Here is a 22,035-nt window from a genome sequence, read left to right as displayed (position 1 = left end):
TGAAATTAACATTGACATTCTCAGGAGAGACCAAGAGTTCCTTGGCCCAGAAATGTTACAGCCCACGCAAGTACAGTGGTACCTTGGTTCTCAAACGCCTTGGAACCCAAAAACTGCAAATGTGGAAGAAAGTGTTCCAGTTTGCGAACTTTTTTTGGAAGCTGAACATGCTCCGTTTTGAGTGTTACGCTTCCGATTTGAGTGCCACACTTCTGTTTTGAGTGTTACGCTGAGGTCTGTCTGTTTTTGCTGTTTATTTTGCGTTTTTGTTTTGCGGCTCTTTTTGTGACTGTGTGGAACCCAGTTCAGCTACTGATTGATTGATTGATTGATTGTGTGACTGTAGTACATTGCTTATTGTATGGGTAGGCAAACTAAGGCCTGGGGCCCAGATCCGGCCCAATTCTAAATCCAGCCTGCGGACGGTCCAGGAATCAGCGTGTTTTTACATGAGTAGAATGTGTCCTTTTATTTTAAATGCAACTCTGGGTTATTTGTGGGGCATAGGAATTCGTTCATTTTTTCTCTCTTCAAAATATAGTCTAGCCCCCTACAAGGTCTGAGGGACAGTGGACTGGCCCCCTGCTGAAAAGGTTTGCTGACCCCTGGTTTATTGCTTTCATTTTATGGATCAATGGTCTTGTTAGATAGTAAAATTCATGTTATATTGCTGTTTTAGGGGTTGTTTTAAAAGTCTGGAACGGATTAATCCATTTTGCATTACTTTCTATGGGAAAGCACGCCTTGGTTTTGGAACAGACTTCCAGAACATATTAAGTTTGAGAACCAAGGTACCAGTGTACTGTATTAGTGTGTTTGGATAGTGAAGTTTCAGCTTTTAGTGTCAGGAATCCTTGTACCTGACTTACTCTCTGAGAATTGGACAAGAACCATGTCCATTTAGCCACCACTGCATCCTTACGGTAATGTGCCTCCAGATCTCAAATATCCCCAGTCATCTCTTGCCTTGCATTGCTCTCTTATGTGTGCTTTGTTGCAGTTATCACTTGCACTGCTAGATCTTCCTTTCCTGCCTTAAACCCTTATTTCTACAACAGAACATGCCCATGCATCGCTTCTAGATCCTAACTATGGATGGTTCCAGATGTTGCATTGGAGCACTGAAAAGATAACGCTCTTTCCATGCTTCTGGGTAGTAGTTATAGCAGCAAACTATCATCTTCAAAAGGAGCTGTATAAGCTGGATACCTGTGTAGCACATAGCAGAATGGAAGCAGGATGTGCAAGTTATTCATGCATTTCCCCCCAGCAGCAATTCTGGGTAGTATCCAAAGCCATCTTCAGTTTCCCAGACTTTGCCTGCTTCAACTTTGAGCCTGCTTCATTTACCTGTCCCTGACTTAGCCCTGACCACTTGTATTATCTGTTTGTCACTGTCAATTTATTATTACATTACAGATTTGCCCAGTTTGTCCTATTGCTGCAAATACTTAGTGGAACATCAGAAGAACCCTGCTGGATCAGGCCAAAGGAGGCCTATCTAGTCCACATCCTACTCTCAAGAATTGGTTGGCCACTGTGAGACTTGGAGAAAGTCCCCTTATGCAGTTGGAAATCCTTGCACAGGGCATGTGTTCTGAATACTGCCCACTATTACAAGTGAGGTCTCTCTCACCATAGATTTGTATATAGGCATAAATGGAAGGGGGTCTGATCCTACAGGGAAGCACTAGTTCCAGTGTGTGACAAAATAAAGTGTCAGTTGTTATTGAAGTCTGCAGAGGCTAGACTCTTGGCAATTCCTGCAGCAAGCCAGTCTCTCGCCTCAGTTCTTTTTTTAGCACTTATCTCCACAAGAATTGCCAATTTAGCCCAGTCTTCTGGCAATCACTGGCATTTCAAAATGAGGTGAAAAGTCATGCAAAGCACACACATTGTAAGATAATATACCTCAGAAATGTCATACCCCTATTTTTCATAATGTGATGGAATTTTGCCCTAAGGCTTGAAGGATTTATTTTCCTCCACCTATGTAGCACCAATTATTCTTGCTCTAGTTACCATTTATAGTATGGCTGCCCAATTTATCTTGGTTAAATTCTGATACTTGGATACAACCTGTGTTGGAGATTTTCATAGGTCAGTTAAAAATTAGGTGAGAGTATCCTTGAATCAGTTTGCAACTAGCCCTAAGGCAAAGCAATCCTATGCTTTAATTTTTCTTTTCTTTTTTGGCAAGGGGGGCGGAATGCACCACCACTACACTGCTGGAACATCCCCATAACCTCTATTTATCAAGTGGGGGGACACACATACACACATACAAATACAAAAACAGCATTAGAAAGGGAGACATCAAACAGAGCCAGCATTCCTGGGAAAACTGGCACTGCCCACTGTGAATCAGGGATTGTGCCGGCAGTGTGACTACACAGCACCCAAGTAATTTCTTGGGCAAGAGGCTTGCAAATATCAAGTGCAGCCCTCCTGCGAACAGGGATTAAAGATTCAGGTAGGGAGGTAAAAACTCTTTGGCCAAGCAGCCCAAGGGAGGGGTTGAGCTGTGTAACAAAAGCAGCTAGCTACAGACACTTGCTGACAGCAGCAACATTCAGTGACTCACTGCATAGAGCACGGGGCTGGGAAGCTGGATATGAGAGTGTGAGCCCTACTGGAGGGAGGGGGCAAATATGGCCGTGCTCACCTTTTGTAAGCCTAACCACACACACACACACGCAAACACACAGCGGGGAGGGAGGAGGGGAAGGGAAGGAAAAAGCTATGTGGGGGGCAAAAGAGAGCGAGTTTCCAAGGCTTGAACCCACACTGCAAATACAGTGGGACCTTGGGTTACAGACGCTTCAGGTTACAGACGTTTCAGGTTACTGACTCCGCTAACCCAGAAATAGTACCTTGAGTTAAGAACTTTGCTTCAGGATGAGAACAGCGGGAGGCCCCATTAGCTAAAGTGGTACCTCAGGTTAAGAACAGTTTCAGGTTAAGAACATACCTCCAGAATGAATTAAGTTCTTAACCCGAGGTACCACTGTACCACAGAGCAAGAGGAGCAGACAGTAAGTAGACACAGCATGGGGCATTTGTTTTCCTCCCATCCTCAGCCTGAACAACCATGCATAGATGCCAGGAGCTCTGGGGCTGCAGAAGAGCAGGCTGGAGGTCCCTGGTTCAAATCCAAGGTGCAACTCCACGCTAGGGAAGGTGAGGGGACACCCTCCACGCACAGCTGAGATAGCTCAGTTGGTTAAAGTGTGGGGCTGATGATGTCAGGGTTGCAGGTTTGATCCCCGTATGGGACAGCTGCGTGTTCCTACATTGCAGGGTTTGGACTAGGTGTTCCTCAGGGTCCCTTTCATCTCTACAATTCTATGATTCTTTGTACCCAGGCACATCTGTGCCAGTCAGGAGGAGTGCTGCATGCCCATTAACCTGATTCCTGCATGGGTTACCTAGCCCTTTTTGTTCACCTCTGCTCTCTGGCAACCTACATGGTCAATCCACCTCCCTCTCACTTTTGCAAGATAGGCCAGCCCTGCCAGGTAGCATCCCGACAGGACCCATTGCTTCTCCTAGCTTTTTGTTATAAAGCAGAGCATTCACTGGCAGGAGAAATATATCCAGAAGTTTAAAAATATGTGTTCATGTATATGTGAAGCATAGACAAGAGGCCAAGTGGAAGAAACAAAATGTGAAGCTTGTACTGGAAAAGAATGTGAATAGGAAGGAAGCGAATGAAGGTATATTTGGATGGATTTGGAGCAGTATGCGGAGTGCAGAAAAGGTTGAAGAAGTGTGACGGTGCTTTTCCTAAGGGTCCTAGGGTCCAATGTGATATTGTAGAAGATGGGAGATCCTTCAATAGATGATTGAAAGGAAACTAAGAGGGAAAAGGAACTAGATGAAGACTTGGATAGAACTTCATGGAGCAAATTCAAGAAAAGGGTGGAGTCCTATGATGCCCACAAAACATTTCAGAAGACAGAGAATAGTGAAGAGTCATTGGACATCAGACTATGAACTGAACAGTAGAGAAAGAGATCTGGCAGGAACTGGCTTCCATCCCAGTTGGCATGACAGGTCTGACTGAGGAATTTCCATACAGATTCAATGCGTCACAGTCCTAGTGTTACCTGAACAGGTTCATCCATGTGAACCAGCCCAACTTCATTTTATTCCAGTTTGTATGCCACCTTTCCAAGTTACTGTGTTTGAGGTGGTTTAGAACCCTAAGAAATGACAAAAGATATGCTAGAAATCACTGCCGCCCTGTAACAATTCAAAATATAACCAAAAACAATTAGCATTCAATAATTTGTTTCACATATAGCATCAGCAACATGGCAATAAAAGAAAATCACCCCATCAGCTAATCATGAAATTATTATGAACAAAACAAGACGGTATTAGGAAATATTTATTTTATTCCATTCTGTATAGGAATTGCTTCCTATAAAATATCTCAAAGTAATAAATACATCAACAATAAACACATGTGCACACACACACACATGTGCACGCATGCGCACACACACACAGTTTCAAATATAAAAACGATTTCAGTTTGATGCAGATACTGAGTGGGATAAAAATATCCACTGCAAAGGCTTGTTGAAGAACAGAAGGCATTCAATAGACTTTGAAAAGATAACTGAGGTGGTGTCTGTCTGATAGAAACAGTATGGAGTTCCCAAGAGTTGGTGCTGCCATTCTAACGGCCCAATTCCTACATTGTACAGAATAGGCCTCTTGATTAGATGGCATATGCAGAAGTCCATTTCTCTTCACAGTGCAGTTACTGGTTGGGCATATAAGGAGTAATATACTCTTACATTCTGGTCCCAAGCTCTATAGGCTTTGTATACCAGCACCTTGAACTTAGTCTGGTAGCTAATTGGCAGTGGGTATAATTCTTTCAGCAACGGCATAACACAATGGTGATAGTCTGCCTCAGTGAGCAGTTGAGCCACTGCATTTTGCACGATCTGTAGTTTCTGAACCAACTTCATGGGCAGCATCACCTCTTGCAGTGGTTCAACCTGGAGGCTACCAGTGCATAAGCAACCATTTTCAGGCTATCCTGGTGCATAAGCAACCATTTTCAGGCTATCCTGGTTCAGAAATGGCCGTAGCTGTATTGCCAACCAAAGCTGGTAAAAAAGCACTCCTAGCCATGAAGGTCACCCCAGCTTCTATTTATTTATTTAAAACCATATGCACCACTTTTCACCATATGTCTCAAAGCAGCTTACAGAAATAAAAACACCCAAGATACAATAAGTACAGACATACCTCGGGTTGAAGTAGCTTTGGGATGAATATTTTCGGGTTACGCTCCCCAGCAATCCGGAAGTAACAGAGCGCATTACTTCCGGGTTTTGCCACTCGCGCATGCGCAGATGCTCAAAATGACATCATGCGCATGCGTGGAAGCGGTGAATCGCGATCTGCGCATGCGCGGACACAGATTGTGTTTGCTTCAGGATGCGAACGGGGCTCCGGAACGGATCCCGTTCGCATCCAGAGGTACCACTGTAGAGGGGAGAAAATTAGAACAACATTCATGGTGTGAAGCTCTCCTGGTTTAACCTGACACCTGAAACTTAGCAAGGACAGTGCCTGCCTAATTTCTAATGGTAGGGAGTTCCTTAGAGTAAGTCTGTTACAATGGAGGCGTGACTTCTTGTTAACATGAGTTGTGCTTCTGGTCCATGGGGGACCACACTTCCCCGGATGATCTCACTGATCAACCTAGGACATAATAATAAAATAATAATAAAGTTTTATTTACATCCCGCCCTCCCCAGCTGAAGCTGGGCTCAGAGCGGCTAACAACATTAAAATGATACAACATTCTAAAATCATTTCATTATAAAATCAATTCAAATCAGATTAATGGCAACCATTGGGCTAGAGTTCTGTGAGGATTGCCAAAGGAGGGGGTCAGGCTGCGCCCTGACCAAAGGCCTGGTGGAACAGCTCTGTCTTTCAGGCCCTGCGGAAAGATGTCAAGTCCAGCAGGGGTAAAGCAGTCAGTAAGGTATCCTGAGCCCAGGTTGTTCAGGACTTTGTACATGGTAGCAGACGGGAAGCCAGTGCATGTCTTCTAAGTCCTTTGTCATGTGTTGGTGGTAGTCTGTTTCTATCACCAGTCTAGCCAGAACATTCCACAATAGTTGAAGCTTCTGGATGAAACACAAAGGCATAGTCTTGAGGTTATCAATACACATGGAATTTAGTAGCCAGGTCATCCCTAATCAGGAACTGCCACACTTGGTGGGCATACATAAAAAGAACTTCCAGTTACTGAGGCCACCAAGTTCCAGGAGTACCACCAAGCTATGTACCTGCTCCTTCAGGAGGAGTGCAGCCCTATCCAGAGTGGGCAACTGCCCTCTCGCTTGTATCTAGGATCCAGCCTCTAGTGTCAGAGTTGGATCCAAGAGCACACTCGGTCTACAAACCTGCTCCATTACGGGAGTACAACCCAACAGAAAGGCAACTGTCCAATTATTGAGACTTGGGAACCATTTACCCGCAGCGCCTCCATCTTGCAATGATTCAGACTCATTTTTCTGGCCTTCACCGAGTCCACACTCTGGTCCAGGGCATGCACAGTCTCTCCTGATTCAGATGGGGTGTGAGCCTCTAAGCCAGGAAAGTTTCAAGAGTCTTGGCACTGTGTAGGAATCTAGGCCGCCAAATCCTCTGGGACATCTATTGAAACGCCCCATCCTATGTGCCAGTCAACATGGGATACGATCATTATAACGAGCCTTTAGCTACTGTCGCTACCCTTTGTCATGTGCACTGGGGACCCAATTATGTGCACCAAGGGTGGAGAACTCTTACGCCTCTGCAAGAACTGTGTCAACATCTGTTAAAGCTGGGCGGGCTCTCTGCCACAAGCCTGCTTTGAACAGACTGTATATTATCAGTACATGTGGGAACATAAATGAGCTGTGTGGAAGTCTGTTGCCATGGAAACCTTCCTCTTTGGGACTGCCTTTGATCTACTTGATATGACTGGAGCCGACTTACTGGCCTCTACAAGAGGGAATGCGGAGTCCCAGGTTCTGTTGCCAGTTTGACTGTGGACCTTTTTTGGCACCTGTTGGCAAAGCCCCTTTAACATTGTGCTTCCGTACTTGTGGCAGCTTTTTGACTCAGGGTTATGAGCATGTTGGGCTGATTCATTATCCGATAATTAATGAGCCGGCAGTGCTTAGGGTCATTATCTTGCAGGGTCAGAGCATGAACATTTGGCAGCAAGCTCGTTTAAAATGGAGGTGCAGAGAGTGCTCTGAGGTGCTAGCCTTCTTAGAGCCACTGCCCTGGGCAATTCAAGAAATCAGCCCTAATTTGGTAGTGATGGAAACTGGAATATTGAGATTACCTTCTTAGAGGCCTATGAATAAATGGAAGGAAGTGTAGAATAGAGCTCCCCCCCGGGTTATGACTTTTGCTTTGTGATGTTTAGCTTATTTTTTTAGTTGATGATTTAAGTGTTTTATGAATTGTAATGGTTTTCCTGATGAATTGTTAAATATTCTATGTTGTTTATGGTGTATTTGTGATGTATTATGCTGTATCATGTTATTGTTATTTATTGTTCGTAAGCCACTTTGGGATTCATTTGAATGAAATGCGGCATAGAAATATAATAAATCACATCAAATCAGTGCATTGAGCTCTTACAGTGGGCATTTAGGCTTACCCACGCAGAGGATAAGAGTGCCTTCTGCCATCTTATAGTGCCTTCTGCTAGCTTACCTGACTGGTATACCAACGATGACTATACTTGGACAGAGATAGCCTGGCTTCAGTGATCCTGGTGTGTCTTGGTAACCTAATTCGGTCACTGTGAGGTGTTGTATGTTGGACTGCCTTTGATGATGGTCCAGAAACTACAGATAGTATAGAATACAGCTGCAAGAGTACTATTTGTTATACGGGACCGCCTCTCCTGGTTTGCCCCACGGAGGACCTTAAGGTCCACATATAGCAACACTCTAGAGGTTCTGGGCCCTAAGGAAGTTAGATTAGCTTCAACCAGAGCCAGGGCCTTTTCAACACTGGCTCTGGCCTGGTGGAATGCTCTGTCTCATGAGAGCAGGGCCCTGCGGGATCTGATTTCTTTCCGCAGGGCCTGTAAGACAGAGTTGTTCTACCTAGCCTTTGGTTTAGAATCAGTTTGATTCCCTCCCCCTCTTTCTTTTTCCTTTCTCCTCCTATGAAGAGACTGCATCCTAATGTTTGAATGTTGTATCTTAATCTTTTAAATTGTATTTTAATCAACTTGTTTTTATTATTGGTTGTTAGCTGCCCTGAGCCCGGTCTTGGCTGGGGAGGGTGGGGTATAAATAAAAAATTATTATTATTATTATTATTATTATTATTATTATTATTATTATTAGGGGCTGGGTACTATGAGCCTATTATGCCAACTACACTGGTGCCCAGCGTGTTGCCAGGCCCAAATCAGAGTGCTGATTCTGACCTTCCAAGTCCTTCATAGTTTGGGGTTGCAGTATCTGAAAAACCGCTTTCCCTCCTTATGTACCTATATACTCCGAGATCAACAATGGGGATCCTTCTCCGAGTGCCACCACAGCTGAGATACAACAGGTGGCTATGGGAAAAAAAACTGGGCTGCTCAGTAGTGGCTTGCCAGAGAGGTTCTCTCTGCTGCGTAGCTAGACATCTTTTCGTCCCCAGGCAAAACCCTTTCCTATTCTCACAGGTTTTTAAAATCTGTCGCTTTTAATTTCTTTATCTACTCCCCCCCCCCTTTTGTGTGTGTGCTTGTTTTCCTTTCTGGAATTTGTTTTCCTATCTGGAATGTTGCTGCCTCATTTAATGCTGTTTCTGTATTGCATTTATTTTTTTGTGATTTTTTTCTTGTTTTAATATTTCTTTGCCCATAACCCAAAGAATAACTAAAGCAAACAAGCAAGCAAGCAAACAAACAAATAAATAAATATCATTTTAAGCGGTAGATGGGAAGATATAGTAATCCCTGGCTGTAGGAAACTATCTTATCAGGACTAGTCTAGCCTATTGTTCGCTGTGCTGGTTTCTGCTCAGGGAGTTTTTGTTGGACTTCCGGGAGCATTCGGAAATATGGCTCTCTACCTGCTGTCAGAAGTTCACCTTTATTTTGCTTCATGTGTAAACCAGACCTTGATCTGTGGCATTGGGAGACCAAACATTCATTTGCAAACAGTTAACAGCAGGCTTTCAGGCTCCCTCCTAGTAATGCCGAGTATTCAAAGCCTTCACACCTGCTCAGGAAATGATGCTGTCCTGCCCATCTTGCCTCCCAAATATCTTTTCCGGTTTCCTCCAATTCAGCTGTTTGTGCTTCCAGCTCATCTCTGAGCATGTTTCCAATTTAGCTCCCTGAAACGCTGCCTCATCAGAATAAATCTGTGCCAAGATACTTACTTTAGTTCTTGCCCTGAGAAATCACCAAACAGTTTAAGACACGAGTCCTGCCTTTAGTTAGAGGGGACACAGAGGATTGTTATTCCTTATATTATTGCCTCCACAAGGAGGCAAAAATAGCAAGTCATATATGCTTGTTTCTCTACTGTTCAGCTCTGCCAGTGTATATCTGGAGCTAGGTCTGGAGACAAGTATATAGAAACTGGGTGACATTTCTGAATTTTAGGAGTCTTGAGATTTATCCTACTCCGAGAGTGCCCACTCATACATCACCAAGAAAGAGTAAACCCATTACCAAAAAGAGGTAAAAAATACCCCATACAAACCTGTAGTAAATCTGTATGTGCTAATTCATATGTATAGATGCAGATTTAGAAAGAATTGATATTTTAGGTAAAAGTACAATACATCTCATCCATAGTGGGAAAGATTGACCAGGTGACCTGTGTGCCTCTCAGTCCACTGTTGAGGGGCAACTTCAAAGACAACCCCCCCTCCTCTTGGTTCTTTATCTTTAAACTGGATTATGACCAGACAGCCCAAATAGGGGTGCCCAAATTTTTTCAAAGAGGGCCAGATTTGATGAAGTGAACATGCGTGAAGGCCAACCAAAGTTGTTGAATTTTTTTTAGGATTGAAGTTGTTGAGCATTTTTTACAATTTTACCCCAAAGTTGTTGAGCTTTTTAAAGGATTTTTACCCCAGAACATATACTGCCATGGGGGCCAGATTAAATCGACCAGCGGGCTGGATTAGGCCCCTGAAACGGACTTTTGACATGCCTGCCATAGTAGGACACATGGCCACCCTATCTGCCCCATGGAAGTTGGCAAGCATTAGGTTGTGGCAATGAAGACAGAGAAAGTGTTGTGAATCCATGGTTCCATGGCAATGCTGAATCTACCTTCCTGCGTACATGGTCATGCTGTGTGAGTGCTGAACTGTGAGGCCGGGCTAGCATATTCTTGAAGTGCCATCCGTGGCCACATCATAGCAAGAGCACACCTCAGTGAGGGAGAGGTGTCAGTGGTTCCACACACAGCAAGAGGGCTGGAACTCAGGGCAGTGGTGGAGCTGACATGTCAGCATCTGGTATGTGCCTTCCTTCCTTTCTTTCCCGCCTGTTAACCAACTGAACATCAGACTAGCCTAGAGCTAAAATAAAGGTCCTGTTTGGTGTGAGAGGGAAATTGCAGTTGCATCATCACTATCACTCTTACAATATGACAGACCAAGGCTGAATCCTGGTAGGAAGCTCCTTTCCTCATTTTGGTCCCATCAAATGTCATGCCAGACTCATGTCCTGTTATGACTGGCCTGTTAAGCCGCAAAAATATGCTACCAGCAAAGTCTTATTATATAGGATTCTGACTGCAGTTGACCAAGTGGGCCAGGGAAGGCTATCAGTGATCATCACTGGAGCAGGATGTTCCTAGGGACAGTAGAGGCTGCCACCAGCATATAATGTATAGAGCAGTGGTGGGAAACTTGGCACCCTCCATATGTTGTTGGACTCTTGCTCCCATCGGCCGTAGCCAGCATAGTAAGGGATAATGGGAGTTGTAGTCCAACTGCATTGGCCGGAGATGATGGGGAAGCACAGGTTCTCCAGCCCAATATAGGCTTGCCAAGAGTTCTTTTATTGGCGGCTAAAATAAGGAAATGATTTGCAGTAGCCTTGGTGAGAGAATAACTGGTAGCTGCGCAAGTATTGTCAGTTTTGGAGCTCCTCCTTTGCCATCCAGCGTGTTTATTTTCGTTTTCCACCCTACTGCCTGAGGCAGGGGGAGGAGCTAGATATGGGAGTCAGCTTGTCATCAGAGGAGAATAACTTAGGCTTCTGTGAGGAGCAGGTCTGGGTGGATTCTGCCTCCTTGTTGGGAGTTGCTTCTTCCTGCTGAAGCATCTCCCGCATTTGGACTCTGCTCTGGCTGGGTGAGTAAATAGGTCAGTAAAAGGGATACAGGAGACGGGGCAGGGGTGGGGACCTTGCAGCCCTCCAGATGTTGTTGGGCATTTATGCCCATCAGCCTCAACCAGCAAGGCCAATGGTCAGGATTGATGGGAGTTGTAGGCCAACAACAGCTTCTGGACTCCCTACCCCTCCCGTAGTATCAGTGGCTTCTATTGGTGTGCTTGACTACCAAAGCTTAAGAGAGGACTTGTTTCCTAGCATGGTGTCACTAGGAACTGGTGTGAGGACCTTTCGCTGACAGGAATGGATTGGGATAGATTTTTAGCCTGCTGTCCCCACAGGCTGGTGGGAACAAACATATCAATAACTTGTGTGCCTGTGTGACTTCTTTTGGCAGTGCTGGCATTCCGCTTGTCGTTAAATCTCCATGGCAACAGCACAGGCTTCTCATGTGACCTGTGACCCTGGCAATTGTCTTTTTGATCCTTACTCTCTGGATTCTGAGCCTGACGACGGCAGCATGGGCAGCGTGGGCAGCCTAGTAGAGAAACAGGATTTCTTGCCAACTGCTCCGGGAGGTCTGCGCGGCATGCGTCAGCCAGACGGGCTGCTCCGGAAAGGAATGTCACAGCGTGAAGTTTTTGGCTACTTGCATGGGGGCAAACGGGACACCCGGGCTGAGAAGAAGCACCAGTCATCTGGAGGTGGCTTTAAACGGGACTATGAGAGTGACCGGGAGAACCAGTCCCCCGAGCGGTATTTCCGGGACAATCAACGGGCAGCTGATTTCTCCAAGAGCTCCTTGCCTGAACGTGGACGCTTTGACAAGGTGAGCAAGCTGGGGGTGTGGTTTTAGGAAGGAAGAGAGAGTTTCTTGGCAGAGACTGATTGCAAGGGGAATGGGGTGGGGCTTCTTGGCATAAATCCAATGCATTTTCCCACCAGTAGTCCTACAGTATTTCTGATGTGCTGAAACAGAAAGCCTTTAGCTGTACATAGGGTCCAGCAGTGTGTGATGTGGGGATATTGGATTAATGGGGTGTTCTGGAGGTCAGGAACTTGCTGTTGGACTCTAACTCCCATCAGCCAAAGCCAACGGTCAGGGCTATTGAGGGCTGTAATCAAACAATATATGGGGGGGCAGCAGGTTCTCCACCACTGCATTGGAGCATAGGAGGAGCTAATGGACCCGGAGGGAGCTAGATCTAAGGAGATGCCGTTTATAGTGGACAGAACAACTAGATTGGCTACTGTTGCTGTACTGTTGCTATTGGTGGACCCTAGGATACACTTGGCCTCATGGCCACCAAATTCCACATGGTCTCCAGTATGCTGCTGCTGCTGGCCAGGGAGTGTCCAGCCTACTTGGTCAAAGAAGTAGGCTGCCCCTGCCTGAAACTTGTTCTTCTTGAAGGCCTATGCCATTTATCTTCAACATCTGAATGAGGAAGTAGTTGAGGGGCGATCAGTAGGGAAAACCAAACTATATAACGAGGCAGCAACCCTTTTTTAGATCAACAGCTGCAATCCTTTTGGGGCTACATGCCAGTGTTAGGTGGGGCCAGAGGCAGAAGTGGGCAGAGCAACAACAAATGTGAATTTTACTTTTGTGCAGGTGGCTAGTTTCCAGGTGGCAAGCGACAAGCATTATCAATTTCAATCAAGCACACGCTGCAGCCAAGCAAAAACATTCAGGGCAGTATTTCCCACCCCCAATGACCATCAGTTTATTAATGCAGCAAAATGAGTACACCCAAGGCATGCGCAAATGGATCTGCATTGTCTGAGAAAATAGTCCTCTCTGATGAGGGAGTGCACCTCATCATCTGTTTGGTATCTTCTGAGCTCCGAGTGTTGGCAATGCTGATGAAAGAACAGTAGACAACAACCCAGGCTCACCACTTTAGCTTCAGCATCAAGTCACACATACTGAAAATCATTCCCAGTAGATTCATGTAGTCTGGTGTGGGGTCTTCCAGGGTAGGGTTGTTCTCTGTGGATACAGGCTTGTATCTGAGAATGTGATTTGGCCGCTGTGGGTTCATTACGTTGTTACCGGCCATTGTGCACTGCTTATGGCTACTCCGAGTAGCCCCCATCGCAACACCAGCTTCCGCTTCTCTCAATACTCAGAGCAGTATTAAAAGAAATAATTTCATGAGCAGAACTACTTCCGCTTGCACAATGGGACTCCCCCTCCCCACCATGTGAGGTGTGCGCCTCCCCAGATTTGCTCCGGAGTGTTGGGGCAACCCCTAAATCAGATTTGGGGGACAGGGTGGAGGGAGAAGAGGGGGAGATTGTTGCACAAGGAGAATTCTGTGTGCTGATGGACTGTTCACCCTAGCACCATATTGAATTTCACCATAGCGCTATATTGAATTCCATCCTTGAGGCAGGTCCAGTAGCGGGTGTGGCTGAGGAAGGGCGAGTGGCTTGAGAAGAGTCCCAATGGCCAGATAAGAGACCTGGATGACCACAGTTGCCCCCTAGACCGGCTGTTCTGCATCCCTGCTATATAGAACCAACTCTACAAATTGTGGCAAGAACATGTTGACCTCCTTCCACCCCTGCTTTGCTCATGGGCTGATGTACCTGCTAATGGCTCTTGTGTTCCTTCCAGTGTCGGATAAGACCCTCTGCCTTCAAGGTGGTGTCTGGGAAGAGCTTGTTGTCCATGCCGGGGCTGTCATCAGCCAAAGGCCAGAAGCTGTCCAAGAGCAACGGGAGCCTGCACACGCTGCTGACCCAGAGCAGCACCAGCAGCTCCTCGCAACGCGGCCCTCTCCGCAGCCACCTGCTGCACACCATCAGCCTGGACGAGAGCACCAACTCTATCCAAAGCTTCCCCACCTACACTCCCCGTTTCAAACCTGCTCCAACCCAGCTCAGTGCTTCCGTAGGCCACATCAACCACATTGGCGGTTCCTTAGACAGGGCTTCTCGGGGGCCACGGGACCCTTTGGCTGTAGACAAAGCACCTCTGTCTTGCAAGAGCCTCAGCCGCCTGCAGAGCTCTGGGGAACCACCCCCTCCGTATGAACCCACATACTCCTTGGAAGATGTGGTGAAGCAGCTCGAGGACCGGCTGACAGAGAAGGGCATGGAGCTCCGCCAGCTTAAGAGAAATCTGAGTGAGAATGATGATCCCTTCACACAGGTGGGTGGATTTTCACCACAGGATGGGCTTATTTGGTCCTGTGGAAACTACAATCTGCTCTCCCTTTCCTCATTTTGCCTTCTGTTTTTTGGATCTTGCATCATCCTCCGTTCCTAAGGCATCTAATCCTTAATTTGCATCCCACATACATCACTGTCAGCCATGTCACCTAGAGGCTTGCTAGTAGCCACTTTCCTGGATGCCTGTGGTGAATAAGAATGGCCTCAAGGCAACGGAGAAGCTTTTCTATGGAGTAAGAAAGCTGGATGCTCCTACACTGCTTTTGGGCTTTCAAAGTGCCATACAGATTACTAACATGGGTATGTTGGGGCAGGTGGACTAGTAAGAGTACTTCATTGCAAGGCTGCTTATTTGCAAGACTCTCGGTGTCTGATTTCCACTCCTATCTGGAACCAATCCCTGCCACCAATCTAGTCCTGAGCTACTTTGAAAGAAAGGGTGGGATATAAATTTAATTAAAGAATTCCTTGCACATTCCTCATTAAGTATATAATAGAATTAGAGGAAAGGAAAAAATAGTTTACATAGGAGATGTGTGTGAAGTACTGTGTGTGCCAGTGGAAGGAAGGAGTAGAGCATGTAATCGTCATGGTGAAGCTTTTCCATACAGAAATGGATAATATTGAAATACGTGTTGCTGAGGGATCTCCTCTGTGGAGCAGACTGTAGAGCTGAGAAGTTGAGCTCCAATTTTTCTGCCTGGACTGATTTTATTTATTTTACTATATGTATATGATCATTGAAAAACATCTTATCTTACATTGGTCCCAGCACAAGTGTCAAGGGAGCTGAACTCCCCACAGTGAAAGACAATGGCCAAATTGTGTTACAGGCAGGGGTTTAAAAATAATTGTGCAATTATGTTCATAAAAGTGACTTGCCCAATTGTCCCTATGTGAATTATTTGTGTGGTCTAAAATATTAAACAACTACTTTTGGGGGCAAACTTTTCTGCTTGATTTCCTTGAAGGAATTCTTAGCCTCCCTAGGCTGTCAGGTAAATGGTGCTTCATAGCCCCTTTTTGTTTTACTTGATTTTGTTTTGAAAGTCTTCTTTTTTGTTGATGATGTGGAGAGCACAATAGAGTGAAAAAGTGAACTGTTCAGATAATATTGCAGGGTTTTGTTGCCCATCCATATCTTCTGTTTGGAACATGCAGTCTCACTGAGTGTCAAGCTATGCTCTGGGGACAGAATGACTTGGCAGTTCTGCTGTCACTGGACTGTGTTTTGCTCTACCATCCTTAAAGTGCCAAGGAGTTACACATCATGAATAATGGAAAGCTGCTCCTTTTCTGAATCATAACATATGTTAATTAAGTTTATACAGTCATACATATTCAGGTTGATTATAAATGAGCTGACTTATTCTGAAGCAGGCTAGTACTAGCTCTTCTTACCAGTCCTGTCTATAAACAGACTGACAGCAGAATCTCAGGATGTAGACTCTCCCCAGTTCTGCTATCTGGATCCTTTCAGAGGTAACCAATGTGGTCTCTCTAGATGTTTCCATACTACAACACCCATCATCCATGACCATTGGCCATGCTGGCTGGGGTTGATGGGGGCTTGGAATCCAACATCATCTGCAGGGTACTGTGTTGGCTACGCCTTTTACCTTGTGATGCTATGGACTTAAACTGAGACATTTAAAGAATGAGTCCTAGAGTAGAATATATTTGCCTTCCATAGAAAGCCTGAGCTTTCTGGATTGGGATATCTTTTATACTGAGAAAAGTCATTGATTTGCCAACTGAATCTGGCCAGTCATCTCAAGGGCTGACGTAAGACCCCTCCATGATCTTCTCTCATTTTGACAGATGTTTGAGGACAAACAGCGCTTGTGGATGGATGAGCTGGATGAACTGAAGCAGATGTATGTAGCCAAGCTGCAGCAAGTGATGCAACAGGCCCAACGCAGCCAGCGGGCACTTCAGCTGCAGCTCTACAAAGCTCAGCAGGAAAAGAAACGGCTGCAAGAAGAGCTGGACCTTCAGCAGAGGCAGTGCGAGGAGCTGAGGCTGCAGCAGCAACAGGCAGAGCGCCTGAGCCCCAAGTTGGAGGAGACCCAGTGGGAGGTGAGTGGGGGAAACCCATACAGAGCACAGTGCCAATGTCCACTGTGATCCTGGCTCTTCTTTGCTCCTCAGCATGCTCATGGTTCTACTGGTGTCCATGCATCCCCATCTGGGAGTGGAGGCTGCCAGTTCTATTGAACTCTGGTGTTTTTGCAAAGCAGATCAATTCTTACTAGACAGCTGGCAAAGTTTTTGTGGCTACTGCTTCCCTCTTGCCAAGCTGTAGAACTAAGTTTTCACATGCAAAGCCTTATGTTCACAGTCCTATCTGAGCAACTCCCAACATCTCCCTTTCTCTCTGGTCTTTGTTGTTGCTTGGTTGACTTTGCTGTGGGCATGACATTGTCCTTTGGAAATATTCCAGCCCTTTCCCTCTGCTGTGCTGCAGCACCCGGGATCCAACAGCTTACTGCTTCTCTTTGTCTAGTCTTATCCCCTGTTCTCACCCTAATGTACTGTTTTGACAGGTCTGTCAGAAGACTGCAGAGATTTCATTGCTCAAGCAGCAGTTCCGAGATGCCCAGGAGGAGATAGCCCAGAAACTGGGTGAAATCTTCAGCTTGAAAACACAGCTGCGGGAGGTCCGAACAGAGCTGCAAGCCAAGGACTCGCAACTGGCACAGTTGGGGGACTCTTTCCAAACCTTGCCAGAGCGCAGCTCCCCTGTTCCTCCACGGGACTCTCCCATGCAAGCATGCCAGGACTTTTTGGGTTGTGAAACAGATGACTCTAAAAGTCAGGGGATGCAGGGGGAGAGCGCAGAGGGCGCTGAGTGGCTATGGGGAGAATTGCTGCGTGAGAGGCGCCAGGCCCAGCTACAAGCTGCAAACTTTGAGCAGGAGCGGAAAACCTGGCAAAAGGAGAAGGAAAAAGTCCTGCGCTATCAGCGGGAGATTCAGGCCAGCTATATGGAGATGTACTACCGGAACCAGACACTGGAGAGGCAGCTAAGTGAGTTCCGGCAGTTCCAAGCTGAGCCCAGAAGTATCAGCTCGGAGCCACCTTGGATTGAAAGAGTTGAGTCCTCAAAGATCTGAACAGTATGCAAGGGGCTCTGTGCTGGAATTACAAAGGGGAGAGGTACCACACAGCAGCATGGACCTTAGGGTTTTGGTAGAAGAAGTGGTTAAACTAAAGGGCTGGTTAACCTCGCCCATAGAGGATTTTGAAGACTGCTGCTGTCCATGGAATGGAATCCCAGCATTGCACCTGGCATTTTCTGTCCGTCCAGGTAGGCCTTTGCCTCCCTGTCACTGCTGTCTTGGAGGGCAGAATGCTTTCCTGTTGTGTCCTGCTTTGTGCCCACACTGGCACTGTCTGTCGGGATGGAAGGCTTGTTATTGTGGAATGTGAATGGCCACGATTGGGAGCTATGGCCCTTCTTGAAAAGGTCTGAAGAAGAATGTGCAAAAGATGGTGCCACCAAGTAATGAGCCCTTCGTGGAGCTTTGGCTGTGTCTCTTCACAACTTGAGACTTGGCCTGTTGCGCTGAGAAGCAGCAGTGGAGCAAGCTTACAACACAAGGCCCACACAACTGGAGCTTCTAAGACAGGCACAGCATGAGGACCAGCGGCAGAGCAAACCGCGCACCTGGGGCAGCACGCGTGCCCTGCGCCTGTGGGGCGGGGCCAGCAAGGGCAGGATGCTCTGCAGGGCCTCTGAGGATTCTGCCTGCCTCCTCCCACTCAGCCGCCCTACCCTACAGCTGAGGGGGAGGCGGTGGGTGGACCGTTTGGGGTAGCGTGGAGCCTGCGGGTGCCCAAGCCACCGCATCACTCCCAGGCCCTGCGGTGAGTGCTGCCTGGCATTTTGTCTCTCCCCTCAGTGGTGACACCAGGGGCTGCCCGCCCCACTGCATTCCCCTTTCTCCCCCCCCCCCCCGCCGAGAAGGGAAGGTTGAGAGCAAACTCCCCTCAGCATGAGCCTTGCCCTGTAGGATTTGTTTACTCTCCATCTGGCTTGTCCTCATCACGGGCGGAGGAATGACAAAAGGGGGGTGACAAAATGTGGGGCGGCACTCACCACGGGGCCTGCAGTGTGCCCGAGCCACACGTCTCTCCTGGGAGTGACAAAGTGGCTTGGGTGCCCACAGGCTCCACTCTACCCCAAACGGTCTGCCCACCGCCTCCCCCTCAGCTGTAGGGCGACTGAGTAGGAGGAGGCAGGCAGACTCCTTGGAGGCCCCGCGGAGTGTCCTGCTCCAGCTGGTGCAGCCCCTGGGCACAGGGCACGCGCGCCGCCCCAGGCACCTGATTGGCTTGCTCCGCTGCTGGTCCTCATGCTGTGCCTGTCTTAGAAGCTCCAGTTGTGTGCGCCTTGTATTGTAAGTGACAAGATGTTCAGCTCCAGAATGTGTAAGTCTGGTCCAAAAGCTCACTGAAAGCCAAACCAATTGGGCTCATCCATCCAGGGGGCAGGGTCATCTGGGCTTGGGCCAGTTTCTCCATAGGCAATGGGGAGAATGGGGATGGGGCTGTTCTGTCCCTCTGTTCTGTTGCTGCTTGGTGCCCCAGTTTTTGGATTTGAAGGTTCTGGGCCAGAGTGATGAGTCCTGAAATGGAAGTTCTACCTGGCAATTCCTGGAATAAAAATCTGCCTGACACCTTTGGCTCCATGTTTGTTGCTTTCTCTTTCCACTGTAGTATCCCCTAACACTTCTGCTATTGTTGACCATGGCATTTATACTGTAATGAACGTTCAATACACATGCTTACGTTGCTCCACAACCAGTTCTTGCAGTCTTACCTAGGCCAGTTAGAGCAGCGAGAAGAAATGGGGCCATGCATAAGACAGTAATGGAGATGACTCTCTTGCCTCTGTTTCTTCGGTAGGAAGGTGGGTGGGTGGGTAGGTAGGGGGTGGTGATAAGAGGGAATCTTCTTGAAGCATTTTTCTGAATTCAAGGGTGGAAAGTCAGTATAATCCTTTATCTGGACTGCAATCTGAGATGATGGAGAAAGGTTGATTGTGGTTTCTAGCATCCTGCAGCTTCTGTTCCTGCTTTAGAACAGCGTTTGCTCACCCAACTGGTAAGAAAAGTGTGAAGTGAGCACAGAGAGTTTGGCATGCCCAAGCCATTTGAATTCAGGAAATGTACAGCGTAACTAGCAAGAGCAAAAAACAAAATAATTATCTGCTGGCTGGTAGAGGATTTGACAGATCTGATGACCAAATATTGTGCTGGGTGTGGGATATCCAGTCTTATATAACACAGCTTCCTTCCCTGCAAAAATTTCTCTAAATTATACTGCAACTGAAGCAGCTAAGCAATTTAATTTATAGCCTGAGAAACTGGCTGAGCTTCACTGTGGCCCCGCCACCTCTAGAAATCTAATGTATTTATTGGATACCTATGATGTGTACTTGGCTCATGTCCAAGCCACAAGCCAAAAGCCAAAGGCCTGGGTTAGTGAATGGTGGAATGGAAATTAATGAAGAAATTGCAAAATAGATTGCATAAGAACATCAGGCTGCATAAAAATACTAGGCCTGGTTGGGAATGTGCTTCCTACAATTCCAGTTGAATTGGACTTCCCTGGTCCCAGGAAACTGCAAAGGCTTGGCTTGTTTTTCTTGTCGGACAGCCGGCTGTTGAAATCCCTTGTTTGTTTCACTGTGCCCACACCAGTCCAGTGCTCTGTTGGCGCCTCATCCAAAATCCCCAAAGCAGGTTTCCACCCATCAATTAGAGCTGTGCAGAGTTGAGGAGCAACCCAGGAGAGGGCGGCACCAAAACTTGGCAGCAAAGCCAGAAACCAAGCTGCTAGCTCAGATGCCACAGGGAAGAGTTGAGGCGTCACAGGGAGCAGTAGAGCTTGCCTTCTAGAGCTGCTGGACAAACCAGTTTCCTGAATTCCACAGGACTGATTCATTCCCTGGAAGGAGATGGGGCCCGGGCAGGTGCCACTGATACAAAGAAATCTGTGGTGCTACAGCTCCAATCCAAAAACACTTGGAAAGCTCAGACGTCCTGGCCCCTCCAGCCATCCTGTGTTTGGCATGTGTTTCCTCCAAAGGTCTATGACAGCAGTGTTTCCTTCTTGGCCCCCAGCCCAGAAACCTGGTCTCTACAGCTTTTGTGGAGACAAGTGTGTCACTCCACTTTACATTTCTTCCCACTACAGCTGGACATAAGACAGCCTCAAAAGCATGTACTGTTCACATTGGTGTTTTTCACTAGTGGGATCGTTCCTTAGTGTCAGTTCTGCCATTTCATTTCCTGGACCTGTATGTGAACATTGCTCAACAATCCTTTCCCACTTTTGTGGTTTATATCCAGCAAACATGTGGACACTACATTTTTGTCACAAGCCAAGGTCAGAGGTTTTCTGTAGACTAGCTCCTGTTTTTCAGCTGCTGTAGTTTCTGTCTATGAAGTGGACTGCCTGTAGATTTGCCTTTGTCAACATTGAGGCGCCCTAACAGGTACTGATGCTCCACTGCAAGTCTACTGTACTAGCATTGTGGAAACATAGCACAATTCATCTGCATAAGCAATGGCCAAATTGCTGTGCATAAGCTGGGTGTTTAGTTGTTTTATCAAATTTTAATCAAGGTGTGATTGAAAAAGAAATGCACACATAAGGAAAATAAAATGTCTGGCACATGTTGCTCATTGTTTTCAATGTAATGCCCCAGGCTGAAAACCTTCGAAGAGCAATGAGATACCATGTGCATTTCATAAAAGTTGAACGGACTGCAGTGTAGTGTTTTCCAAAAGGTAAGGGACCACTGCTGATTTGCCTCTAGAAGAATAAATATATAGGAAATGAGTTGTTAAACCTTCATATAAGCCACCAATAAATGAATGTACCATTGGTAATGGAAAGCAGGGATACTTCTTATTTTCCCTTCTTGCCCCAATGGAAGTAAGTCCTGTTTAACGCAATGGGACTTACTACTGAGTAGATGCTTATAGGGTTGCACAGTACTGTAAAGGTAAAAACCAAGACATTGCATTTAAGTTTGAGATGGATGCCACCAGAGCTCTCCCAGAATTGGGCTTATATGGCTCTAGATAAACCAACAGGCTACCTGCATTTTGTATCGGGTGAAGTTTCAAGGGCTGCCCCATGCAGAATGCACTACAGCAATCAAGATGAATATTTACGTAGACATGCTCCTTGAGCAAATATTAAAGGTTTGTATCACCTCTGACACCTTGAGCTGAAGAATTAACAGAAATGCTTCAGAAAAGCCATAGTAAAACATGCCAGGGCTGTGTCACCAGTTGGAGCACTAAACCTGCTAGGATTGGTCGTTCTTAATAGGTACCTTTTTAGATAATGAGCTACTTTTCACAAACCGACAAGCCTCTGCCTGATCTGTCACTGCAGAAACACTTCGTTGGGCTTTCAAACTAAAAGTGGGTCCCGATTAGCTCTAAAAATGGTTCATTCCAGTCGTGCACTGCACGTCATCCGAGCCAAGAATGGTC

General features: G+C 46.6%; 1 protein-coding gene and 1 long non-coding RNA gene across 3 annotated transcripts in view; one reads left to right on the top strand and one right to left on the bottom strand.

Moving 5' to 3' along the window:
* N4BP3 (NEDD4 binding protein 3) overlaps positions 1–19,200 on the top strand; it is a 25,226-nt gene extending 6,026 nt beyond the window's left edge. Inside the window, exons 1-6 of one of the 2 annotated variants that reach the window (XM_083603664.1) lie at positions 10,597–11,358; positions 11,736–12,167; positions 13,962–14,498; positions 16,340–16,597; positions 17,065–18,247; positions 18,735–19,200. In XM_083603664.1, coding sequence (XP_083459790.1) covers positions 11,766–12,167; positions 13,962–14,498; positions 16,340–16,597; positions 17,065–17,634 — 1,767 coding nt within the window. In that variant the 5' untranslated portion in view covers positions 10,597–11,358; positions 11,736–11,765 and the 3' untranslated portion in view covers positions 17,635–18,247; positions 18,735–19,200. Of the gene's footprint in view, positions 1–10,596; positions 11,359–11,735; positions 12,168–13,961; positions 14,499–16,339; positions 16,598–17,064; positions 18,248–18,734 lie in introns of those variants that run through there. The other variant, XM_083603663.1, reaches the window with a different exon arrangement.
* On the bottom strand, positions 13,041–22,035 carry LOC310757946. Its single transcript, XR_014545587.1, has 2 exons — positions 21,904–22,035; positions 13,041–13,331 (listed from the first exon to the last, which is right to left on the bottom strand). It is a non-coding gene; the product is annotated as an uncharacterized lncRNA (long non-coding RNA).

The sequence above is a fragment of the Podarcis filfolensis genome (assembly GCF_964270895.1).
Source record: "Podarcis filfolensis genome assembly, chromosome: 2".
NCBI lineage: Eukaryota > Metazoa > Chordata > Lepidosauria > Squamata > Lacertidae > Podarcis > Podarcis filfolensis.
Note: the sequence above shows the minus strand (reverse complement) of the source record. Positions and strands in the feature narration are given on the sequence as shown.